This window comes from Erinaceus europaeus, chromosome 17 (genome assembly GCF_950295315.1).
Source record: "Erinaceus europaeus chromosome 17, mEriEur2.1, whole genome shotgun sequence".
NCBI lineage: Eukaryota > Metazoa > Chordata > Mammalia > Eulipotyphla > Erinaceidae > Erinaceus > Erinaceus europaeus.
Window position 1 is genome coordinate 31,908,549 of NC_080178.1, and position 25,379 is coordinate 31,933,927.

Sequence of the window (25,379 nt, forward strand, 5' to 3'; positions counted from 1 at the left end):
ATGATGTCTAAGTGGGAGCAAAACTTCGCCACTCCAAAATATGTATTTGGCCCAAGACTCATTTCATCAGAGGACTCTGAAGACAGAATAAAGATAATTTTTGAAAAAGATAGTTATATGTAAGTGGTCGGAAGTAGCACAGTGGGGTAAGCGTAAGGATCCCGGTTCGAGCCCCCAGCTCCACACCTTCAGGGGAGTCACTTCATAGGCGGTGAAGCAGGTCTGCAGGTCTTTCTCTCTCTCTGTCTTCCCCTCCTCTCTCCATTTCCTTCTGTCCTACTCAACAACGATGACATCAATAACAACAACAATAATAACTATAACAACAATAAAACAAGAGCAACAAAAGGGAAAGAAATTATAAAGAAATGGTACATTATCTATTCAAAAAATAGTTACATTTCTTTGAGAGCCTTTCTGTCATCTCTGTCTCTGCCTTGGCCTTGGCCTCTGCTAGGAAAGTTCTAGTACTCTTCTTGAAAGTAGAATTTAAATTTACGTACCTCTGTTTCAACATGTGTTCTTTGTCAACTACTCTAACTCCCTTTTCCCCTTTACTCCAACCTTTGTTTAGTTAAAGGCTTTTAAGGTATTTTTGAAAATCTTGTTACTTGGTTTTGCAAGATCTCTCCCAAGTATATACCAAGTATATACAGAAAGTATACATTTTTTTTGTAATATACAGTGGATATATCATTTTAATCTTTTAATTTATTGGTTTTCCCTTCATCTCGCTACATTTTCCTGATGCCAGTTCATTTGTTGAAAATATGCCGTTGATACTGGAGATTAAATTCTGCACCTCATGCCGATAAATCCTGTGTTCTACCTGCTTCAGACTAGCCTGGACTGCATTTTTTTTCTCCCTGTATTTTCTGTAGATTGTACTGATAGCTAAATATAAAGGGCTATAAGATTTATGTTCAGACCACCTTCAATGTGTCTAAATGGCTAAGATGATTCAATATGTCTTCTCACTGTCAGGATATTTTGCCACTATATTAAAGTAATCATATAATAAACCAAATAAAAATCATAGATGTATGATGTTAAATTCCTTTCATACATGTATCAAAATAGTTTCTACCATATAATTTTTTTGATGAAGAGTTTGTCACATAACCACATGACTTCTTAAAAAATTTTTTTTCAATATTTATTTATTTATTCCCTTTTGTTGCCCTTGTTTTTATTGTTGTAGTTATTACTGTTGTTGTTATTGATGTCACCGTTGTTGGATAGGACAGAGAGATATAGAGAGAGGAGGGGGAAGACTGAAAAGGGGAGAGAAAGATAGTCACCTGCAGACCTGCTTCACTGTCTGCAAAGCGACTCCCCTGCAGGTGGGGAGCCGGGGCTCGAACCAGGATCCTTACTCAAGTCCTTGCGCTTTGTGCCACGTGTGCTTAACCCTCTGCACTATTGCCCGACTCCCCCCTCTTGATTTCTGGCTGTCTCCATCCAATAAATAAAAATTAAAAAAAAATTACAAAAATGTAGAAAAACATTTTCTAAGTTTTAATGCATTTGTTGATTATTTTAGGACAATTATTGCTTCATTTTTAAATGTTTAAGTAGTTATCTGGCTTTATTTTCATAATTGGTTATCTAATTGTTCCAGCATTATCTGTTGAATAATATATTCTTTTTAACCACTCATTTAAACTTAAAATACTTGCTTATAAAATAGATTTAATCAGTATTTAAATTATGCCTTCATTCTGTTAGTCTATGTAGTTCTTTAGTTCTAAGTTAATTACTGTTACTTTTCATTATATCTAAATATCAAGTTTAGATTGTCCTTATTCTCCTTATCAGGATATTCCTGACTTTTGGTGTATATTATTTTGTTTCAGTTGAACTTAAACTCATCGTAGAGAGAGGAGGCTATAGAAACTTTTGTTCTCAACTATATTTCTTTATTCGTTAAACATAATAACTATGTGTTTATTTGAACTGAGTAACAGATCATTGGGACTATAGCTCTTTTGTATGCTCAGAATGACAAGTGTTGATAATATGGGAAATTTAGTTTCCATATACACAAACAGAACTCTTGAGATGGAATCCTGGTGGCATGTATCTTTTTATGGAGATTACCAACAGTGTTGTTACTCTTCTTTGTAAAAAAATATTTTTATTCATTTGTTATTGGACAGTGACAGAAATTGAAATGGGAGGGGGAGATAGGGAGAAAGACAGAGAGACATCTGCAGATATCTTCACCATTCATGAAGTTTTCCCCTGCGGGTTGGGCCTAGGAGCTTGAACCTGGGTCCTTGCGCACTGTAATGTGAGGGTTTAATCAGCTGCACCACTGCCTGGCCCCGTGACTCTTCTTTTTATAGAGATGAAATAAGGGGTTCAGTAAAAAAGTATTTAAGAATAATTTGATTTAGGGCGGGGGTAGATAGCATAATGGTTATACAAAGAGACTCTTTTGCCTGAAACTCCAAAGTCCCAGGTTCAATCCCCCGCACCACCATAAACCAGAGCTGAGCAGTGCTCTGGTGTTTCTCTCTGTGTCTTTCTCTCTTTGTATCGCTCTCAAAATAAAATAAATAAAATACTTAAAAAATAAATTCATTAAAAAAAAGAAAAATCTGATTTATTGACTAGGCATCCCCCCTCCCACTCAGTTCCCAAAGTTAACTTGATGTAGTCAAGTATCATTTTTAATTTTACATTTTTTTGATTTGACATTTTCCCCAGCCTTTCTTTGGACTTCTCTACTGTGTTGGCACTGAATGTAGAACAATCTCCCTCGGAATCTGACATGCTTTCTGTCACACTTCTTAAATATTGACAACCAGCAGTTAAACTCCTAAAATCCTATCTTTCTCTCTGGCTTTTGTACTAATTTTGATAGCATTTCTAATTTGCACTTCCCATTATAGAAGAAGTGACAGCTAGCATGTTGTCTTAAATGCTTATACTGCATCACCTCCCCTCTACTTTTTTAATATAAAAAGTTGATATTTTAGCAGCTGGCTGCTGAGCCCAGCCAGACTCTAGAATCAATGAATATTTTTTTAACTCATTAGCATTTTCAGTCTTAGTAATATTGTAAAATATATATCATTATTTTCATTTATCAGAAAAGTAAGCAATCTAAAAGAAGCTGAGAGGAGAGGAAAAATATCTTTATTGTGCACTTAACGACATGCAATGACTATATTACTCCAGGAGGACAGTGCCCATGTTTGTTTTGTTTACCAAATGCTTCCATATCTAGGTTGCTTCCTAGGACATAATATCTGCTGTATATTATTTGTTGAGAGTCTGAATGAACATACATGCTGTGAGGCTAGATAACAATGACTGATAAAGAGGAGACTGTTCTCTCTGCCTTGGTGAGTGTATTTGCAGAATAGTCCTATCTGAATACCTGATAGAGAAAAGTGTTCATAAACCTGGATGATTTTAATTTTAATTTGTTTTATCAGATCCATCTATTCTCAGACTTTGAGAAACTGTTGCAGAATGTTTGTTTCCCACTAATTGAGTGTTTGTAGGTTTTAATCCCTCTATATTAAGACTTGGGACTGGGCATCAGTGTCAGTCTAGAGAAACTTATTGTTGATTCTAGAAGGGGTAAATGTGGAATGCATTTCCTTTGTCAAGTATTTTACAAAAACATTACCTTATTCATCTGGAGAATAAAACCCTATCTTTCTCCATGAAGTTTGCACATTTTTGTTCTGTTTGAGTTAGATTACATGCCAACCTCCATGAATAGTAGTTCCATGGCAAGGACAATGTTTCATATTTTAAAATTCCTATTAGAAGGAAATTTTTCATATTTAAAAAATTTTACTGTTTATTTTTGGGTCTTACTCAGACTGTTTTTTATTTGGTATTTAATGAGGTTTGTGTTATCCACCATACTCCTTTCCATTAGCAGAATTAATCAAGGGTTGATTACACCTCCTCCACAAAGCTACTCAGTTTTTCCATCTTCATCGCTTCATATGCCTGCAACACAGCTTATGATTAATCACTCACTTAAACTATTTTCAACAACAGAACTGCTGCCTTTCTCAGCCCTGGAAAGCCTGGGAAAGGCTAGCATCACTTACAGCACACATGAAGAGATACATCACAATAGCCTCAGGGTCTCCTACAACTCAGAGGTAATTTTTCACAGAAATGTATTTTAAAATTTGAGAGCAGTTGTATGCCTTTCCATCTAAATTGCTGAACGATTTAATGTCTTTTTAATGTGAGAATCCATTTGCATTGTCCTGAAGTGTTGCAGCCTTTAAACCAATCACAAAATTGTACTAGGCTCCATTTGCTCCCAGATTTCAGATGCTGTATTAGCAGGGAAGGAAAAAAACCTCATATTCATTTCTCAAACACTGGCTCTTTCTGTTGGTGCTAACGCAAAGGTTTGGTTTTTAATTTGTTGTTGGTTTCTGCAAAGTACAAATCATATTATTGGTTTTAAATGATGATGGATGCTATTATTTTAGATATGTGAGAAAACAAGACTGTAGTGTGAAAACTCAATTTTAAATTGCTTGATTAATTTATTTTAGCATCATCTATCAAAGACTATTCTTTATTATGCTGGAATAAGCCAATTTACTGTAAATCAGTCTAACAAATGAAATGCCTGGAGGTATCTTATAAATTGCAGTACTGTTTGGTTGTAGTGAATATAAACTAAGTGAATACAAATTCCTGGGACAGCTTAAAAATATGTCTACCAACATGTGTATATAAATCATTGACCAAACTTTCATAGTTAATTATATTCAGCTATGATTTTGCTTACATTATTTCAATTCTGACAGAAATATGAAGTTGCTAGCCATTGTGAATAGCAGATTTCCTTTTATTTGGTTGGTAAGAATAGTTATGCTTCAGTATCACTGACCATACTAGACACTAAATGTTTGTGTACTTTTTCTCCTCTGCCCCTTGACTTATATGGTGAAACTGAGTGTCCGATATGATGGTGGCAGCCTTGGAAAGTGTTTAGGTCAAGAGCACAGAGCCCTCAAGATTGGATCAATGCTATTATATATATATATAAAAAGCCCCCCAGAAAGCCCCTTTCCCCTACTTTTGCCTTGAGAGAACAAAGCAAAAGGAAATAGGCTGAAGCAGGAAACAGGCTCTCAGCTGACTCTCAGCCTGCTGGTGTCTTCACCATAGACTTGCTCACCTCCCAGACTGTACTAACTAAATTTGTGTTGTCTATGATTCACTCAGCTGATGGTATTCAGTTATAACAGCTTCAATTAAGACAGATCAGAAGATAGTTTTAATGAGAAGATAGTAAAGTTTTATAAAACTCAGAGTTGGGAGTAGACTGTTATGCAGTTAATGCAATGGGAATTAATATGTCCAGATGATTTAGAGAATCTTCGGTAGATTATTACACTGAATGTTGGGAAAGCAAGATGTGGAAAAGTATGAAAGGGGACTGTTGTGTATATACAGATGAATGTTTTATCTAATTACACATTTACTCTTGTGGCTCCTGAGTATCTTTCTATAAAATGAGTTCATTGATTTTTTCCCTATACAAGTTAGCATATTGATATGTAGTTATTTTCTCCTTAAACTCAACTGTACATATCCATTCTGTATATTTCCTATACCTATACAGTGATGATCTAGTTTTGGTTTAACTAATCACTGTTGTTATATAATGACTATAATTTCATAATTATAGCTACACCATATATATTAAAAAGTAGGATTGTTTATCCTTTTCTATACATTTTTGTTTGATTGTCTTTATTAATTCACCTTCTGATTCTGCCATTGGTGCAACTTCTCTCTGGATAGATTAACTTATGTTTGGGCTTCTTTTATTTCTTCCTAAAGACATCTCTCCTACCTCTTTCTTCCCTATGCCCATTTGACTCCAATTCATATCTTCCTGGAATATTTCTGAGCACCTGGGAATCTTTCATGATCATTCTCAGATTCCATTTATCTCTTTACTCCATATAGTCTTTTTTTTGATATTTCTTTTCTTTCCTATTTATTATCATAAAAGAAATTGTTTTTTTGAAAAAAATATATTTTAGTATCTGTTCTTACTCAACTTAAAAATGGTAATTTAATTTGATACTGAATACTAGGTTGGAAATAATTTTTCAGAATTTTCTAAGAATTTTATCATATCATTTAGTTTGTAGTACTAAGATTAACCCATCTTAAATCTTTCCTTTCTTTTTTTACTCGTTTTTTATTTGTGATCATCTTGGGTTACACGATTGTAAGATTACAGTGTATAGTTTCATAGCATACCCACCGACAAACTTCTGTGTTCCCACCTACTCTTTCATCCTACATTCCAAGAATAACCACTATAGTTCTTAGTCTTAGAAACAGTTTGCTTTTTTTTTTTTGCAAATTTTTTAAATTGATGGTATTAATGGTTTACAGTCAACAATATTACACATTAATGGTTTATCATCAACGGTAACAGAATTAAAACAGTAGTTTGTACATGTAGAACATTTATCAGTTTTCCACATAACAGTTTAACCCTCACTAGGTCCTCTTCCACCATCATGTTCCAGGACCTGAACCCTCCTCGCTCCCCAACCCAGAGTCTTTTACTTCAGTGCAAAACACCAACTCCAGTACAAATTCTGCTTTGTGTTTTCCCATTTGTTTTTATTTTTCAACTTCTGCCTCATCATCTCATATTCTTTCTTCACTTTCTGGTTGATTTCACTTAACATGATTTGTTCAAGCTCCATCCAAGGTGAAGTGAAGAAGGTGAATTCACCATTTTTAATAGCTGAGTAGTATTCTATTGTGTACACATACCACAACTTTCTCAGTCACTCATCTGTTGTTGGACACCTGAATTGCTTCCAGGTTTTGGCTATTACAAATTGTGCTGCTATGAACATAGGTATACACAAATATTTTTGGATGTGAGTGTCTTAATGTTGCAAAAGGACAGAGGTGTGTATGGGTTTGTGTGTGTGTTGGGTGATTTTTTCCCCTCCACCAAATCTTGTGTTTTCCTCTAATTATTTTTCTATTATCTTTGCATAGTTTAGATTACAAGTATAATTTAATAAAAAAATATTTGGTCTTTATCCCTAGTTACTCATACAGCCCTCCTCAGAGTACTACTCATCTGTGGCTTATGATAGTGCTGGGGATTAATTCTGGAACCTTTGGTGTCTCAGGCATGACAGACTTTCTGCATTACCACTATGCTATCTCCCCCATAAGGATTCCCTGTTAAGGATAGCTGAATTTTAGTGATGTGAAAGGGTGGTAACTCTAGTCAATATCTGAATGGGATTGGTCATTAGAATTACCAGGTGATAAAATGACTGAAATTTTCAGCCTTGTCTATGAACTACTCTAGGAAGTAGCTAGAATGCAGATGAAACTTGATGAAAGCTGAAACAACTTGATTCGATGAGCTTCTGGGTTTGGTGAACACAATCTGTTGCTCTCATATGGCACAGCCCAGTTCCATGAGGACAGAGGTTCCCATTCTAAACATGCTTCAGTACATCCCCATATGTACCTCTTCATCTAGATGCTCACCTATATTCTTATAATATCCTTTATAATAAGCTGATAACCATATGCAAATACATCTCTTGAGTTCTGTGAGCTGCTCTAGCAAATTAATCAAACCCAACCAGAGTGGGGTGTATGTGTGGGAACTTCTGATCTGCAGCTTGCTGGTCAAGAAACTTGTCTTGAGGTTAGAGTTTATTTGGGGTGCTGGAGGAAGGTTGTCTTGTTTACTAAGTCCCATTAAAAAAAGAAACAGCTCCCAAATGGAGTCATTTATATGACGTTCCACCAAGACTTAATATCTAACTTTGGTACTGATTTATGAAGCAATCTGTATAAGCTGCCACTGCTCCATTCCTCCTGGCTTTGTCAGTAATAGTTTCTCATTTCTTTGTATGGGTGTTTTTTTTTTATTCTTTCATTTATTTTTATTAGAGACCTGTAGATAGATAGAAATATAGAAAGCAAAGAATTTTTCCACTATCTGTAATTCTATTTGTCTTCTTTTTTGTTCTCCATATGGTATGAGGATCCCCAGGTCCTCAAGCATGGCAGGCAAGTGATGGACCACTGAGCTACCTCCATGGCCTTTTTCTTTTGCTAATAACTTCCCCCCACCATCTTTCTGACTACAACAACTTTCGATTTTGTACGGTTACTCAGAGTGCCTTTCAATTTGTTGTGTGGGATGCTATTTGATTCATGTAGTATTTAATAAAGTCGCGCACCCTTTTCTGCATCTAACCACTGAGGTGAAAACAGGGCAAGAGAGAGAGGGACAGAAGAAGAGCTTTATAAGGCAAAAACCGGGAGTGAGGAACCAGGACAGGACTGGTTGGGAAGGGCACTTCGAGAATATCGTATTAACTCTTGCAGGAACTGGCACTAGCCTGAGGGGACAACATGGCAGAACAGGCACTCCGAGAATGTCCCAACTCTCAAGGGAACTGGCACTAGCCTGAGGGGACATCTGCACAGCAATCTGTCCTGGATCTAAAGGCAAAGTCAGTTTCTGCAAAGTCTCATATGCTCTAAGACAGTGAAATGAATACCATAGTGTTGTGTTCATTTCAGTACCTTACACTGAAAGGGCTTTAATGTCTTCCATAAATACAAACTAGTCTCATTGCAAAGCCTCCTTAGTGTTCTTTAGAGTGTAAGCAGTATGAACCCATAAACCCTTCCCCCAGGTACCTTTTACTCCCTCCCTCCCTCCCTTCCTTCCTTCCTTCCTTCCTTCCTTCCTTCCTTCCCTCCCTCCCTCCCCTTTCTTTCTTTCTTTCTTTTTTTTTTTTTTTATATCCTTCAGGGTTATCTCTAGGGCTCTGTGCCAACACTTCTAATCCACTGGTCCTGGCAGCCATTTTTTCCACCCCCCCATTTTATTTTATCAGAGAGAAATTGAGTGGGGAAGGGGAGATAGAGAAAAATAGAGGAAAGATAGACTCCTGAAGACCTGCTTCACCATTCGTGAAGCTTTTCCACTGCAGGTGGGGATTGAGGGCCCAAACCCAGATCCTTGAGCAGGTCCTTGCACATAATACTATGTGTGTTTAACAGGGAGCCCACTGCCCCTCCCCCCTTTCTTTCCATTTGCCTGATTTATCTTATTTTATTTTATTGCTTTTCCTTAAAGTTCTCTGCCTTTTCCAAGAGCAGCCAACTGCTCTAACCAAAGCCAAGAAGAGGGAAATTATTCTATTCAGCTTTTCCATGTTAAACTTCTGCCAACACCTCCCATGACATTTCTTCACTAAGCTGCCTAGAAGAAGACTAAGCTGAAAACAGTGAGGGAATAAATGCATCTCTAATTCATTATAGCTTTCCTATTTCTCCTGCCTTTGGGAATGGAACATCTGGTTACCCTAGAGGAGGGATTCCCGTGCCCCTCCCTCCCCCATGCCTTCACCAAAAATAGTGAACCAAATGACAGTGTCTGACAGCAGCTTATCCCACTGCCAAACTGTGGAATATACTTACTTGCTTTACTAACAGAAGAAAAAATACTGACCAAAAAAAACCACAAAACTCCAAACTTGAATTCCATGACTCAGCCAAAAATAGTTGCAGGCCAGGGTGTGTGTGTGGGGGTGGGTAGGGGTGGGGGGTAGTGGGGTGGGGGTGGGGGTGGGGGGTAGGGGGGGATGGGTTGAGCAGGTGGGGCAGCAAGGAATTCCAAAATAGCTGTTCTTCTCCTGAACTTTCTCTAAAAGATTGTCTCATGATTCTGTTTCAGTCCTTAAAATTCATGTGTCAAAGGTCTAACTCTTGCATACCTTTTTAAAGTAGTTTCTCTTGAAACCAGGTGTTGATAGTTAGAAGATATAAGTTTTGCAATATAAAAAGAAAAAGTAAGATGATTTTGACTTGTGGATTTGATGGTGTAATTGGGATCAGTCTCACCCTTAGACAATTAGAAAAGTGGACAATGTAAACATAATGATATTAAAAATGGATAATGGCCTGGCAAGTGGCACAGTGGACAAGGCATTAGACTTTCAAGCATGAGGTCCAAGTTTGAGCCCTGGAATTAAATGTAGTAGAGTAATGTTTTTATTCTTCTCCCATCCCATCTTCCCCTCCCCTCTCCCTCTCCTCACTTTCCCTCCCCTCCCCTGTTCCCTTACCTCCCTTCTTCCCTTCCCTCCCCTCCTTTCATTTTTCTTTTCTTTTCCCTCTCCTCTCCTCCCCTTTCCTCCCTTCCTCTTCATTCCCTTCACTTCTCTTTCATAAAGAAAGCTTTAAAAAAATGAATGTCAGGCATCCCAGAGCCCTGATCCCTGCAAAAGAAAACAAATAAAAATGAATCCTTACTAGCTTAAATTTTCTGCCAGAGGATCAGGTATAGGGATTTCAAGAGACAGATATCACAGTGTGAAGAAAAGAGAATTTGTGAGAGAGAGTATAGGAGGGGAGAGAACTCTAGAGAAAGAGCTCGGGAAACCTGCATGTGGATCTGCTGGGCTGTATACTGAATACAAATTCAGAAATTGGTAGGCTGAAAACTAGTGAAGCTGGGGAAAAATGATTAGGTTGTTATAAATTGAAGATTTCCATAACTCACAGGGAACTGGGAGATATTAAATCTCTCAGCAGCCACATAAGATTCTGGAAAAATAATACTTCAGTTAATAACTAGTTTTTTCCATGCTTCTAAAGACTGTGCTAAGTTTCATAACAAAACTGAAAAAGAAGCTTAGGAAAGATCAAGGTTATTGTAAGTCAACTGCTTGCCTAACAGAATCATTTCCAGCACTGTTTAAATACAAAACCAAATCCAGCATTCAGAAATGCAAATTTCCAATGAACAGCTCCCAATACAACATATTAGGGTAGTAAGTAGATTTATTTTTTGTTTTATCTAGGTAACCTTTTAGGTTAGTGGCACCCAATCACCTAGATTTCCTTCAATGCAGTGGGTTCAAACCTAGGTTATGCACACACAAGAAAAGCACACTATCCAAGTGAGCTATTTTGCCATCTCACCACTGAATAACTTAAAACAATTATTATTGACTTGCTTAAATGTTAATAAAAATTATGAAAATAATATAAAGAAAAATTTGAATTGTGGTCATATGTCTTTTAATGACATTTTGGTAAACAACAGACCACATTTCACATATAGAAAAATTATTCCATTAGATTATATCAAATAGCCTAGGTGCCTAGTAGAGTATATTATCCAAGTTGGGGTAATTACAATTTGTGTCACTTTCATAACAATTAAGTGATCTACCAGTGCATTTCTCAGATTGTATCCCCATGGCTAGGTGATGTTGTTCTATTAAAAAGTGCCAACTGGAGCTTTTGGAACAGTACAACATGATAACTTATTATTATTATTTTTTTGGGGGGAGAAGTTAAATAGCAGATTAGATACTGCAAAGGAAAAGTAATCACTGACATTCACTATATAGTAATTAGGATATATCCAAACAAACTGTGAGAGAAAGGGTGAAAAAAATCAAAAGGCTCAATAAGCTGTGGAAAGTTTAGATAGCCAAAAAGGGAAGAAACAATGAGTGAAAAAAATGTTCAAATTAAAAAAAAAATGTGGTCCAGGAGGTGCAACAGTAAATATAGCACTGGATTCTCAACCATCTGTTCCGGAGTTTGATCCCCGGCAGCACATGCACCAAAGTGATGTCTGGTTCTTTCTCTCCTCCTATCTTTCTCATGAACAAATGAATAAATTCTTTAAAAAATGTTCATTCATGAGGAAAACTATAACCCCAAAATGTTCTGTGGACTTCAAATTCATTAGCTGTGGTATAGTATATATAACTGTGCAATGACTATTTTAGTGATTGAGACTCTCAAAAGTCTATCTATCTATCATCTATCTATCTATCTATCTATCTATCTACCTATATATATATTTTTTTGCTACAAGGATCATCACTGGGGTTTGGATTCCACCTCTCCTAGTGACTATTTCGTTACTTTTTCTTTGATAGGACTTAGGAGAATGAGAGCACCACTCTGGTACATGCATCGTTGTGGATCAAACTTAAGACCTGATGCTCACAGGTCAGATGTTGCACCATCTACATGTTCCCAGATATTCCAGTCTTTTTTATTTTTTGGTAAAGATAATTAGGCAGAGAAACACGGAGCAGGAGTGGAAGAGACTACAGCATCAAAGTTTACTTCAGTACTGTGGGGGCTGGGCTCAAACCTCAGTTGCAACATGGCGAAGCTTCACACTATCCAAGGGGGCTGTTTTGCCAGCACAGTCTTCTAGTCTTATCGATCATGGTTTATTCAATTTTCTCATAGTACAAAGCCCACAGTCATTCTTAACCTATATTATTTTAAATCTGCAAAGCCAATAGGAACAGGATGGAAATGTGAATCCCTAATGCTGTCCTTTTATTTTCCAGATTCAGTTTTATATTAGTTATTATATATTAGTTATTCCCATGCAGAGTAGTTTCTATAAGCAGGGCCAACACTCAGGTTTATTATCTAACTCAGTTCACTCCCCTCCAGAGTCATGTCAGACACTTCTTCTGTACAATGAGAGTTATGGTTTCATTTTCATCTTCACCAACTATGACAGGTGATTTCCTTCTCATATTGCATCCTTCAACTTTCCATAATCACATCTCCCCATGATTCACTTCTTTGCCTTCCTCTTCACTTTCTTCCTTCCTTCCTTCCTTCCTTCCTTCCTTCCTTTCTTTTTCTTTCTTTCTTTCTTTCTTTCTTTCTTTCTTTCTTTCTTTCTTTCTCTCTCTCCATATATATATATGGAGAGAGAGAGAGAAAGAAAGTATATATTATATATAATATATATTATATATACTTATTTGGATAGAGACAGCCAGAAATTGAGAGGGAAGAGGTGATAGAGAGGGAGAAAGACAGAGAGACACTTGCAGCCCTGCTTCACCACTTGTGAAGCTTTCTCCCTGCAGGTGGGGGCCAGAGACTCGAACCCAGATCCTTGCACCCTGTAACATGTGCACTCAACCAGGTATGCCACCACCCGGTCCCTCCTCTTCACTTTCAAAGCTCTTTTAATTATAGAGATCTCACAGGTAGCCCAGGATTATCATCCAGTTTTAAGATCCTCAATTTTTATCAAAGATACAAAATCCTTTTTCTCACTTAAGATACTATTTTATTTATAGGTTCCAATATTTAGGGTGTGGATATCTGCATACCAAAATAGATTATATAAGCATAGAATTCAGTTGCAAAAATTGGAGTTCTCTTCCCTTCAGCTTCTTCATTCCTATGCTGGTTATGGGAAATGTCACCTTATTTAATGTTTATAACATCACAGCTTGGACTCAGAGTCAGAAGCAGAAGGTTATAGAATCTTGCTTCAGGGTAGACATCTTGGGATTGTGTGGCCATTGTCCTGTTAGTTCAGATTACCCAGTTCCAGCATTTTCCCACTTGGATTGGAGAAATAAACCTGCTTTTATATGCCTGAGCCCTTCAGTGTGATTCTTTTTCATACTGAAGGACAAAAGGTCAGTCATGGGGTTTCTTGGTGACAGAAGGACATGACTTTAGAAAGGCCAGACACAGGGTGTAACAGACTGAATGTCTACACTCTCAAATCTATATATTAAAATACCGACCCCTAATCTAACTATATTCAAATACAGGGATTATAGGAAGATAATTAAGACAAGTAAGGTCAAAATAATAGGTTCCCTGAACTGAGGATTTTTGTCCTCAACTGATTCTAAGTTGCCTCTGGAATAGTTGAACTGATAGAGCTCAGGACTTGTGTGTTTGAGGCTGGATTTATGGGTTTGTGCTTTGGCTTTCTTCTCCCTCCCTCTTATGTAAAACTTTATGCTATGTGAAATAAATAAAATCAATTTTTTAAAATATAGAATGCTTATAAGAAGAGATCAGAAAGTAAGAAAGAAAAAAAGATAGGAGAGTTCTATTTTTCTTTCTTGATCTCTCTCTTTCTTTTGAATCTCTCTTTTTTCTTTTCTTTTCTTTTCTTTTCTTTTCTTTTCTTTTCTTTCTTTCTTTCCATCCCCCTCTCTCTAGTATACCAGAACATAATGAGAAGGCAGTTGTGCACAGACAGGAAGAGATCTTTCAGTAAGAGCTATATTCAGCACCTTAATCTAAGATTTTTAATCTTCTTAACTGTGAGAAAATAAATTTTTCTCCTTCCTTTTCTACTCACTGGCCACATGTGCCTTCTTATAGTTTTTACCTATTTGTCTTTGTCCCAACTTTTATTTAAGAAAATAAAAACAGACATAAAACATGTTCAGGAAGTCGGGCAGTAGTGCAGTGGGTTAAATGCAGGTGGCTGCAATGCACAAGGACTGGGGTAAGGATCCTGGTTCGAGCTCTGGGTTCCCTCCCTGCAGGGGAGTCGCTTCACAAGTGATGAAGCAGATCTGCAGGTGTCTATCTTTCTCTCCCTCTCTGTCTCCCCCTCCTTTCTCCATTTCTCTCTGTTCTATTCAACAATGACAACATAAATAACAACAACAATAATATCTACAAGAATAAAAGAAGGCCAATAAAAGGAATTAAATAAATAAATATTTAAAAAAACATGGTCAAAGCTGGATGACTATATAACATTTTGCCTGGAGGAAAATTAAATTTACAGATAGCATTGTACAGGTGCATATTAAGTGACTTGGAGGGGAAATTGTAATTTAGTAGTTGGCAGAATTAATTTGAGTGGAGATAGGCTGTGACGGTGATCTGGGTGCTGTATCTGTTACTCCAATGATTGCTAAGGATGAGAGTGTCCCCTTTCTCCCTCGCCACCCCACGTATGTCCCTCCTACAACATGCTTGGTAGAAGATGACCTTTCCTGAAGAGACAGACAGGCCTTTGATTGAGGGTATACCAGAAGCTATGCTTCCTTGCCAGAACCTCTACATAAGCTCTCAAGGTGACTATATCCCAGCAGCCTCCATTCTCCTCATTTCTGAGACTCAGACTGGTTAATTTGAAAGGAGATGTAGTCATCTTATAGTGCATGTGTCTATCAAAATAATTTCCACTTCATTTACCTGCGTGTGCAATATACTAACACTTTCTGCTACGCTTCTTTGGGCATCATCAAGAATAGATTATTCAAGAATGATCTGTAGGCCAGTATACAATTAGGAGGAGGTTCCAGCATTGAACCCCAAATAAGACAAAAATAAAAATCCTGGCTATAATGCTTCTTCTCATTTTTGGATCAGTTGATTTCTCATAGCAGACAGGGTAGCATATTAAGATATTAAAATAATAATTTCAAGTGTTGAAAAAAAATTAGGCCAGAGGGAGATAATAGCATAATGGTTATATAAGAAAAAATTTCCATGATGGAGACTCCAAGGTCCCATGTTCAATATCTGGCACCACCATATTCCAGAGCTTAACTATGACTCTGGCTACAATTAAATAAATTCAACAGTAAATTCAACCAAATAAATATAAATATAAATTTATAATTGGCTCTATTAGATGACTCATAATTCAGCACTTCACCTAGCAGGTAGATAACAGCTCTGATGGGGTGTTCAAAATGGAAGACATGTATAGTGGGGGAGAAAGATAAGGAGTAGTAGATTTTAGTCAGTCACCTTCTCCTGGATGATGGGAAAGGTCTGCTAGACGGATTGCCTTGTTAATATTGACCAGAAAATTCCAGCTGGAATTGTTTTTTAAATTTTTTAAAATTTTTTATTTATAAAAAGGAAACATTGACAAAACCATAGGATAAGAGGGGTATAGCTCCACACAATTCCCATTACCAGAACTCTGTATCCCATCTCCTCCCCTGATAGCTTTCTTATTCTTTAACCTTCTGGGAGTATGGACCCAAGGTTGTTGTGGGATGCATAAGGTTGAAGGTCTGGCTTCTGTAATTGCTTCCCTGATGAACATGGGTGTTGACAGTTCGATCCATACTCCCATGCTGTCTCCCTCTTTCCCTAGTGGGGAAGGGCTCTGGGGAAGCAGAGCTCCAGAACACATTGGTGGGGTTGTCTATCCAGGGAAGTCTTGTTGGCATCATGCTAGCATCTGGAACCTGGTGGTTGAAAAGAGAGTTAACATACAAAGCCAAACAAATTGTTGACCAATCATGGACCTACAGGCTGGAATAGTGCAGATGAAGATTTGGGGAGAATGTCCTCCATTTTGTAGATGGGTAGTAGGCATATTTTAGTTATATTTCAAAGGGCCTGTGGGTTTTTTTTTCCTTTTTCTTTTTGCCCCTGAGCCTGAAATATGATATGCAGGTGGATCCAAGTTATTGTCTGGGGAGATGATGTCATGCCTGGAAAAAGGACCAGAAAGCTGGATCAGGGAAGAGAGTAGCTCCCTAATATGGGAAAGGGGTATGAATATTGTTGACTATAAACCCCATTGATTTGATGTGATCTGGGGCCCATATTCAGCTTAGGAGCCTATGTGACCTCTGCATCCCTGTAGATCTGAACTCACATTCTATGGTCATAAGTAGGAACATATGAGTAGCTGCCCCAGTATCGACCCATCTTCCTTAGGTGTAGCATAGAGTATGTTGTCCTGCCTCCCTTCAGAGGATGGAACATTCCCTACCATTGTTGATCCAAGTTGAGGACAAGGTCCTATGGGGGCCCACAAAGGGGTCTATTCTATTGTTCCTGATAGAAATGACTGGTAACAATGGAGAATGGTATTTATTCTAGGTTTAGGCCCGTCACCAGCTGGAATTGTTAATAAATTATGTATTAAATCTTTCTTTGATAACTTGGATGTTAGGAAATATTGACTCCATTTTGTACCCATTGTTTCCTTTTTAACAAAATTCATCAAGATTTTATAGGTTTCAATAACGAAATGAACCCTAAAATAGACATTTTTTTCCTAGCAACTTCAGAGCAGATGACCACACATTTCTTAGAGAATCTCACTTTTATTAAAGGATTTTATGGAAGATTTTATTTTTTATTTTAAAGGAAGAAAACTTTGGAGAAGCTTGCATGAACTTCCTACTCTACTTTTTGTCACAGAGGTCAAATAAAGAGGAACACTTAACCATATTTCAAATTCAAGAGCTGGAAACTTCAATGAGGATAAGAGAGCATGCTGTGTGCATTTGTGAACCATTGTCCACTACTCTGCCCTGTTGAACCATAAAATTGACTGTGTTAGTTGTTCACAACAGGGAGGGAATGAAGAACCAATACTTCCAAGGGTAGAGAGAAATCTCAAAGGGGAGGAGATTGCACTCTGTAAAGTTTTGCCAGCATCCCAGAGATTCTTGCTTTGGACTCCCTCGTAACATGTGCTCCCTAGTTGGTGAGTGCAGTGACTGATACCTGACTCAACTGATGAAGTTAAAATCCCCAAAGATGTCTAAAACTGCATCTGAAAAACAACTGCTTTCCTTTTCTATGCTGAGGAAATGATTAAAGAATTCTGGTGTCTGAATGGAAAAACTATGTTAGGAATGTCTACCTAAATAATGATTCTGCTTAAGAGGCTTCTTTATTTTTGTTATTATTATTATTATTTTATCAGGGATTGGCTGTATAGTGTTATATGAAGACATTGTGAGGGGATTTAGGAGAGGCCATACCTATAGAGAAACATGACCAATGTCAAGGGAATTGTGGTTTGGGGCTCAAGCACAGGTGCCTCTGAAGAGGACAGATACCTGTTCAGAACAGAGTCAGCTTCAAATGATTGTCAGGTCCTAAAAACATACGGTGTTTTATTACATCATTTTCCTTATTCTGTATTTTGAATCCATAGGGGCCAATGATTAGTGGGTAAGGAACATAACTTCAATATCAAGTGTTAAAGATCAGACCTGCTGGTGCTCACATGGAGTGGCTCCAATGGGGGTGGTGGTGGTAAGCCTCTGACCCTCCCTTACCAGCTCTAGTGGCTGTATAAATTCAGAAAGAGGTGTCAGGGTACATTCTGGTATGAACATTCGTTTATTGGGAGAAGAGTACACGTCTTTATACTGAATTAAACAAAGAACATTTTTCACATATGTCAGAAATTACAGGTTTCTTAAAGGTCAGCTTGCCCCTATGGTAGGGGGCTAGTATGACAAGAATTGATGAGATACATAAAGGTCAAAACAATTAGTCTCCATGATGCAGGCAAGTTAATTATCCAAAGACATTTGAGAGAAGCATAGGGGTTAAACCAGTAAGGTGAGGTAGAGAAGAAGAAAAACAAAACTTTATGTAAATCACAGATATCAAAGGGCACAAGGAAATAGAATTTGGGGTCTTACTACCTAGTGTTGGCGAGGTGTATGATAGAGTGTGTTCTCCTTTATGATCAAAAGGTGTAGTGGATGTGTGAACTTTGAGTGAACCCTAAAGCAGGCAACAATTTGGCCTGCTGCTAGCAGGGGAAACTAAGTGTGAGAGGCTTGTACACTTTCTGTGAGCTTGAGAGACTAACAAGGAGAAACTGAGTCTGGGAGACTTTTCCCTCCTGGCTCATCTCTATAAGGAGAGAGGTTAACAAGTGGGGTGTCTTTCCAGACCTCCATCCAAGGATGGGAGAGCTCCCCTAAGCTCTACCAAACTTTCACATAGTCCCACATAGACCCATACCCCTCCAAAGAATGGGAAAGTTTAATATTAATTTCTGTTTGAAGTTTTTTTTTATTGTGTGAGACTGAGGGTTTTAGGCTACTGTCATAGTTGTGATGTGATAATAAAGATTTTTATTACTCCAGAATAACAAGTGATGCCATGAAGTCTGATAAATTTTTATGCAGTGACATCTGAAGAACATCTGTCTCAGAACATTCAAAGAAGCTACAAAATAAATAAATCATGTAGGTTTTTTTTTCTCCTTTATATAAACAATTTATTTACTCCAAACTGCAGCACAGACAAAATACCAGATAAAATGAAGTGGTGTGGATCAAGATGCTGGCCACTCTGGATGGAAGCAACAAGTCATGTTCTGTGGAGAAGAGGAGAAGAGTGGGGTGGGTGGGTCTCAGACAGTGTGGGGGTCGTGCCTCACTCACCAGGGAAATCAGTTTATTGTTGTACAACAGTGGAAATACTGATGGCTCTATCTTAGCTGACTGGGCTTCAGCGAATGCATCTGTTTTCCATCTACACCATGCCTCGGCCTTGCGTGAGCTTAATGTGCAGCTTGACAATACGAGAATCCGGCATGAAGCCCAGCCAGTCTATCTTGGCGTTACTCTTGATCGCACCCTGTCATTTCACGAACATCTCATAAAAACTGCAGCAAAGGTGGGCGTGAGGAATAACATCATTGCAAGACTGGCCAGCTCCTCATGGGGCGCGAGCACTTCCACACTACGATCATCATCTCTGGCATTATGCTATTCCACTGCAGAATACTGTGCCCCAGTATGGTTCCGTAGCCCCCATGTCCACTTGGTCGATTCCAAATTATATTCCTCCATGAGGATAATTTCTGGAACCATCCGTTCCACCCCGGTTCCATGGCTGCCAGTTCTTAGCAACATCTCCCCGCCAGATATTCGTCGGGATGCGGCATCATCTAAGTTCATTTCCCACATCTACGCTTGACCGCACCTGCCAATATACGCCGATATCTTAGCCCACCCTGTTCAACGCTTGACATCTCGTCATCCAATCTGGTCTCCTACGCCTACACTGAACTTCTCTGTTCCAGACTCTTGGAAACAGAGTTGGCAGTCAGCTGAGGTAAAGAATAAATACCTCATCACAGACCCCTGCAAGCATCAACCGGCTTTGGCCTAGCACGTTATGATTGGGCCCTCCTCAATCTCTATCGAACAGGCCATGGCCAGTGTGCCACTATGTTCCATCGCTGGGGAGCCAGAGATGACCCGAACTGCCCCTGTGGCTACAGACAGACTATGACCCACATAGTCAACGACTGCCACCTCTCCAGATTCAAAGGAGGTCTCGAAACTTTACATCAGGCTCAACCTGATGCTGTTGACTGGCTACGGAAGAAGGGCAAACACTAGAAGAAGAAGAAGTGGAAATACTGACAGAAATATTAAAATGAAAACAAGCAGTACAGAACAATCAGAAATACAAAAGACGGAAGGAAGAGAGGCTGTGTGAAACTGATCGCTCAGCGATGAAATGGGAATGGCGCCACCCCACAGTGACCAGGACTGCACAAAGCCACATAAAGCAGAACTTGGACTGGAGTTGGTATATTGCACCAAAGTAAAAGACTCTAGAGTTGGGGGCCGGGTTCAGGTCCTGGAATACGATGGTGGAGGAGAACCTAGTGTGGGTTGAATTGTTATATAGAAAACTCAGAAATGTTATACATGTACAATAAATAAACAAACAAATAAATAAATAAATTTCATTTAGGATCTCACTTTATGAGCCTTGTTTATTCAATTGGCTTCTTCCAGTAGTGTATGATATTTATGCATTAGGTCTAGTATATATATATATAATGGATGGAATTTTATCGATATGTCTATATTCAAAAGGGCCAACTACTTCCCCCCCAAAAGAAGTACAAACCATAAAATTGTTGAGTCTGATTATAGAGAAATACTTGTTTGAGTTATGACAATCAGTATTCCTTCCATGCTCAAATTCTCTTTCTAGATGAAGTACTCCTTTCTTTTCTTTTTAAAAAAATATTTATCTATTTATTCCCTTTTGTGGCCCTTGTTGTATTATTGTTGTAGTTATTATTGTTGTTGTTGTCTGATAGGACAGAGAGAAATGGAGCGAGGAGGGGAAAACAGAGAGGGGGAGAGAAACATAGACACCTGCAGACTTGCTTCACCACTTGTGAAGCGACTCCCCTACAGGTGGGGAGCTAGGGGCTCAAACTCGGATCCTTAGACTGGTCCTTGCACTTTGTGCCATCTGAGCTTAACCCCACTGTGCTACCGACTGACTCCCAGTACTTCTTTACTTATCCCTTGCTTAAGAAAAAAGCATTAAGTTTTCTTTGCTTGTGGGAAATCACTATAGAGACAAAGGCTTCTGCTTCCAAAGGTACCCTGCTTAAAAAAATATATATTTATTACTGGGTAGAGATAGAAAGAAATTCAGAATGGAGCCTGATGTAAAGTTTCGAGACCTCCTTTGAATCTGGAGAGGTGGCAGTCATTGACTATGTGGGTCATAGTCTGTCTGTAGCCGCAGGGGTAGTTCGGGTCGTCTCTGGCTCCCCAGTGATGGAACATAGCGGCACACCGGCCATGGCCTGTTCGATAGCGATTGAGGAGAGCCCAATCATAACGTGCTAGGTCAAAGCCGGGTTGACGCTTGCAGGGGTCTGTGATGAGGTATTTGTTCTTTACCTCAGCTGACTGCCAGCTCTGTTTCCAAGAGACTGGAACAGAGAAGTTCAGTGTAGGCGTAGGGGACCAGATTGGGTGACGAGACGTCAAGCGTTGAACAGGGTGGGCGAAGATATCCGCGTATATTGGCAGGTCCGGTCTACCGTAGACGTGGGAAATGAACTTAGATGATGCCGCATCCCGACGAATATCTGGCGGGGAGATGTTGCTAAGAACTGGCAGCCATGGAACCGGGGTGGAACGGATGGTTCCAGAAATTATCCTCATGGAGGAATATAATTTGGAATCGACCAAGTGGACATGGGGGCTACGGAACCATACTGGGGCACAGTATTCTGCAGTGGAATAGCATAATGCCAGAGATGATGATCGTAGTGTGGAAGTGCTCGCGCCCCATGAGGAGCTGGCCAGTCTTGCAATGATGTTATTCCTCACACCCACCTTTGCTGCAGTTTTTATGAGATGTTTGTGAAATGACAGGGTGCGATCAAGAGTAACGCCAAGATAGACTGGCTGGGCTTCATGCTGGATTCTCGTATTGTCAAGCTGCACATTAAGCTCATGCGAGGCCGAGGCATAGTGTAGATGGAAAACAGATGATACCGTTTTTGCAGTGCTAGGGATTAGTCGCCATTTTTTACAGTAATCAGATATCAGAGACATGTCTTTCGTGAGTGTTTCCTCGAGGATGTCAAACTTGGATGCCTGAGTTGCACAGCAGATGTCATCGGCGTAGATGAACTTCCTTGAAGAAGTTTCTGGGAGGTCATTGATGTAAATATTAAATAGTGTAGGAGCCAGAACAGAGCCCTGGGGGAGGTCACTTGAGACAAGTCTCCATCTGCTAGACTTGTCACCCAGATGTACCAAGGATCTTCTGTTTTGGAGAAGAAACGATATAGTGTTGGCCACCCATGGAGGTAGGCATCTTGAGATCTTGACTAGGAGACCATGGTGCCAGACCGTGTCATAGGCTGCTGTGAGATCAACAAAGATAGCACCCGTCTTTAAATTCTTCTGGAATCCATTTTCAATGTAAGTTGAGAGGGCCAGGGCTTGTTCTCAGGTAGATCTTCCTGGGCGGAAACCAGCCTGGGCGGGTGATAGGAATTTCTCTGTAAGATGAGAAATACGTGACAGAAGCAGCCTCTCAAGGAGTTTGTAACACATGGAGAGGAGAGAAATTGGTCTATAGCTGGCGGCCAGTGTTGGGCCTTTCTTTGGTTTCAAAACCGCTATAATCTTCGCACGACGCCAAACTTTGGGCATAGACTCAGATTCCAAGATGTGGGACAGGATGTTGGTAGGTCAATCCATACCCTCAACCTGCTTCTATCTTTCCCTAGTGGGGTCAGTATCTGGAAAGGTGAGGTTCCAGGACACACTGGTGAGGTCATCTGCCTGGAGAGGTCAGGATGGTATCATAGTAGTGTCTGCAACTTGATGGTTGACATGAGGTAAGATATAAAGCAGAAAAAATTGTTTAATAAACAGGAACCCAAAAGTAGGAATAGAGCAGATGAAATTAGAAGTCTCCATGTGGGAGAAGCTAGGAAGTTTAATTTTAGGTATGTTCCAAGGTGCCCATGACTTTAGTAATTTTTGCCTGAGCCTGATAGCTAACATGTAGGTCAACTAAAAAAATATATTTTAAAATTTATTTATTGGGGGAATAATGGCTTATAGTCAAGAGTTAAATACTTAAAATTTCTTTGTTGGGAGATTAATGTTTTATAGTCAACAGTAAGTACAATAGTTTGTACATGCATAACATTGCCCAATTTTCCACATTACAATACTAGGTCCTCCTCTGCCATCATGTTCCATGATGAACTAAAAATATTGTCTGGAAAGATGGTGTTGAGAATAGGGCTTGAAGAAAGGGTGGACTAGGGCAGAGAGTAGCTCCTTTTGCTTATTTTAATAGAAGCTGACTTTCCAAATGTAGTAGCAATTGTTATTTCAGTTTGTTTTGCATAGCTATGTATTATTTTCATTAATCATAAAGTGATGTCTAAATACCTATATTTTAAACACCATGCTTTAACTATAATCATTATGTATGCTGTTCCCAAGTGCCTCAGATTGTCTTGTTACTATTATTTTTTTCTTTCTCTACTTTATTGGAGACTTAATGGTTAACAGTAATGTTGTCACATAGGTACAAACTCTCATCTCTACATGATAGATGTCTGCAAAACATTCTTTTTTCCAAGTTGGGCCCTTTCCCACCCTCACACATCAGGTATTTTGCTATTATTGATGTTGTATTCTAGTCTATTCAACATGTGAATAGCAGGTTGAGGAAGAAAACCACGTTACAAAAAAAAAAAAGTTAATGGATTAAAGATGTTTGCTCTAGATTTCAAAAAAGTATATTAAGATGGAAATGAATATACTCAATATCTAGTAATCTTTAAAGGCTTGTAGCTTAATAACCCCAGTTTTATTTTATTTTTTTGTTCCTCTCAAGTTTTGCCACTCTCTCTGGTCTAAACCTCTAGTATTTAGTAAAGTCAATATTGATTATGACCCTAGTGTCACTTCTTTCCCCTCTACTTTTTCCCCCCTTCCCCCCCTCCTATTTGGAAAGGCAACTAGTTAGCTATGCTGCTTTAGGATCCATCTCACCTGTCTTTTACTAAACATAAAACCAGGATTAAATAAATGTACAAACCATACAAATATGCCTTGTCAGTTGGCCCCTACGAAGAACTTTACACATATGAAAGAATATAGCAAACCCTTCACAGCCCTCATCCAGGTTTATATAGATTAATGTTATACCATGTTTGTTATTCATATTTATCTTAAGAAATATTGATAGATATAGTTTGAGGCTCCCTAAGTACCCTTATTCAGCTTCATTCCTATTTCTGCATCCTTACTACCATGAAATAAATTGGTTTTTTTTTGCCTCCAGGGTTATAGCTTGGGCTCTGTGCCTACACTACAGATCCATTTCTCCTTGTTTCACTGCTTGAGAAGTGACCCCTGCTGCTGCAGGTGGGGGGTCGGGGGCTCGAAGTGGGATTCTTGGATGTATCCTTAAACTTCGTACTATGTGTGCTTAACCCAGTAGCAAGCCCAGTCCCCGAAATCATTGTTTATTAATCTTATACACTGACATTAACGTTTCAAATCACTGATATCACAAAGTTCACTGTATTCAGAATTCTTGGTCTTCATTTTCTTTTCTTTTCTTTTATATTTATTTATTTTCCCTTTTGTTGCCCTTTTTTATTGTTGTTGTAGTTATTGTTGTTGTTATTGATGTTGGTGTTGTCAGATAGGACAGAGAGAAATGGAAAGAGGAGGGGAAGCCAGAGGGGAAGAGAAAGATAGACACCTGCAGACCTTCTTCACCACCTGTGAAGCGACTCCCCTACAGGTGGGGAGCTGGGGACTCGAACCCAGATCCTTAGGCCGGTCCTTGCGCTTTGAGACACGTGTGCTTAACCTGCTGTGCTACCGCCCGACTCCTGGTCTTCAAATTTTCTAACTCAAATATGTAAGACATGAATTCTAGAGTCCTCCACCCACTTCATGATTCTATATTATATTGAAACAATGACTGTAAAAATGATAAAAAATTTAAATAGGGAGAGCGGAGAGTTGCGGCTAAGAGCGGCGGCTGAGGCAGAGCCGTGATATTTTGGATCGAGGGCCTCACTCCGAAGCTGGACCCCGAGGAGATGAAATGGAAGATACATGAGGATGTGATCTCCTCCATAAGGAACTTTCTCATCTACGTGGCCTTGCTGCTAGTCACTCCTTTTATCTTAAAGACTTTGGACAGCATATGAAGATTGGTTATCACATATGAATGCCTAATGTGAAGAGCCTGGTTACAGTTTCTACTCCTATCTGTACATGGATAGGCTCAGAAGGATTTAAGAGACTTTGAATGGACATAAATTTTTTTCTTTTAAGAACAAGTTTGAGTCTGGCAGCTGGCCTCCATAGTTAAAACAAAACTACTTGGGAAAAGATGTTTTGTCATAGTATGCCCTTATGCCTGTGATATTCAGCCTCTGTGATGTTGGGGTAATAACTGCAAATTCCATTTTCTGGCTTGTATTAATTATAAGGGAA

General features: G+C 38.8%; 1 protein-coding gene across 1 annotated transcript; it reads left to right on the forward strand.

The window, feature by feature from the left end:
- LOC132533951 (mitochondrial import receptor subunit TOM5 homolog) lies at nucleotides 1-25,379 on the forward strand. Its single transcript, XM_060177333.1, has 2 exons — nucleotides 1-119; nucleotides 24,928-25,379. The coding sequence occupies exons 1-2, from the start codon at nucleotides 1-3 to the stop codon at nucleotides 25,088-25,090; spliced, it is 282 nt and encodes a 93-aa protein (XP_060033316.1). The 3' UTR covers nucleotides 25,091-25,379.

What these genes read in the sequence shown, in the direction of transcription:
- LOC132533951 (XM_060177333.1), top strand. Translation starts at nt 1, where the DNA reads ATGATGTCTAAGTGGGAGCAAAACTTCGCCACTCCAAAATATGTATTT. An exon ending in TTTGAAAAAGATAGTTATAT is followed by an intron (nt 120 to 24,927) that starts GTAAGTGGTCGG and finishes CGGCTGAGGCAG; the next exon opens with AGCCGTGATATTTTGGATCG.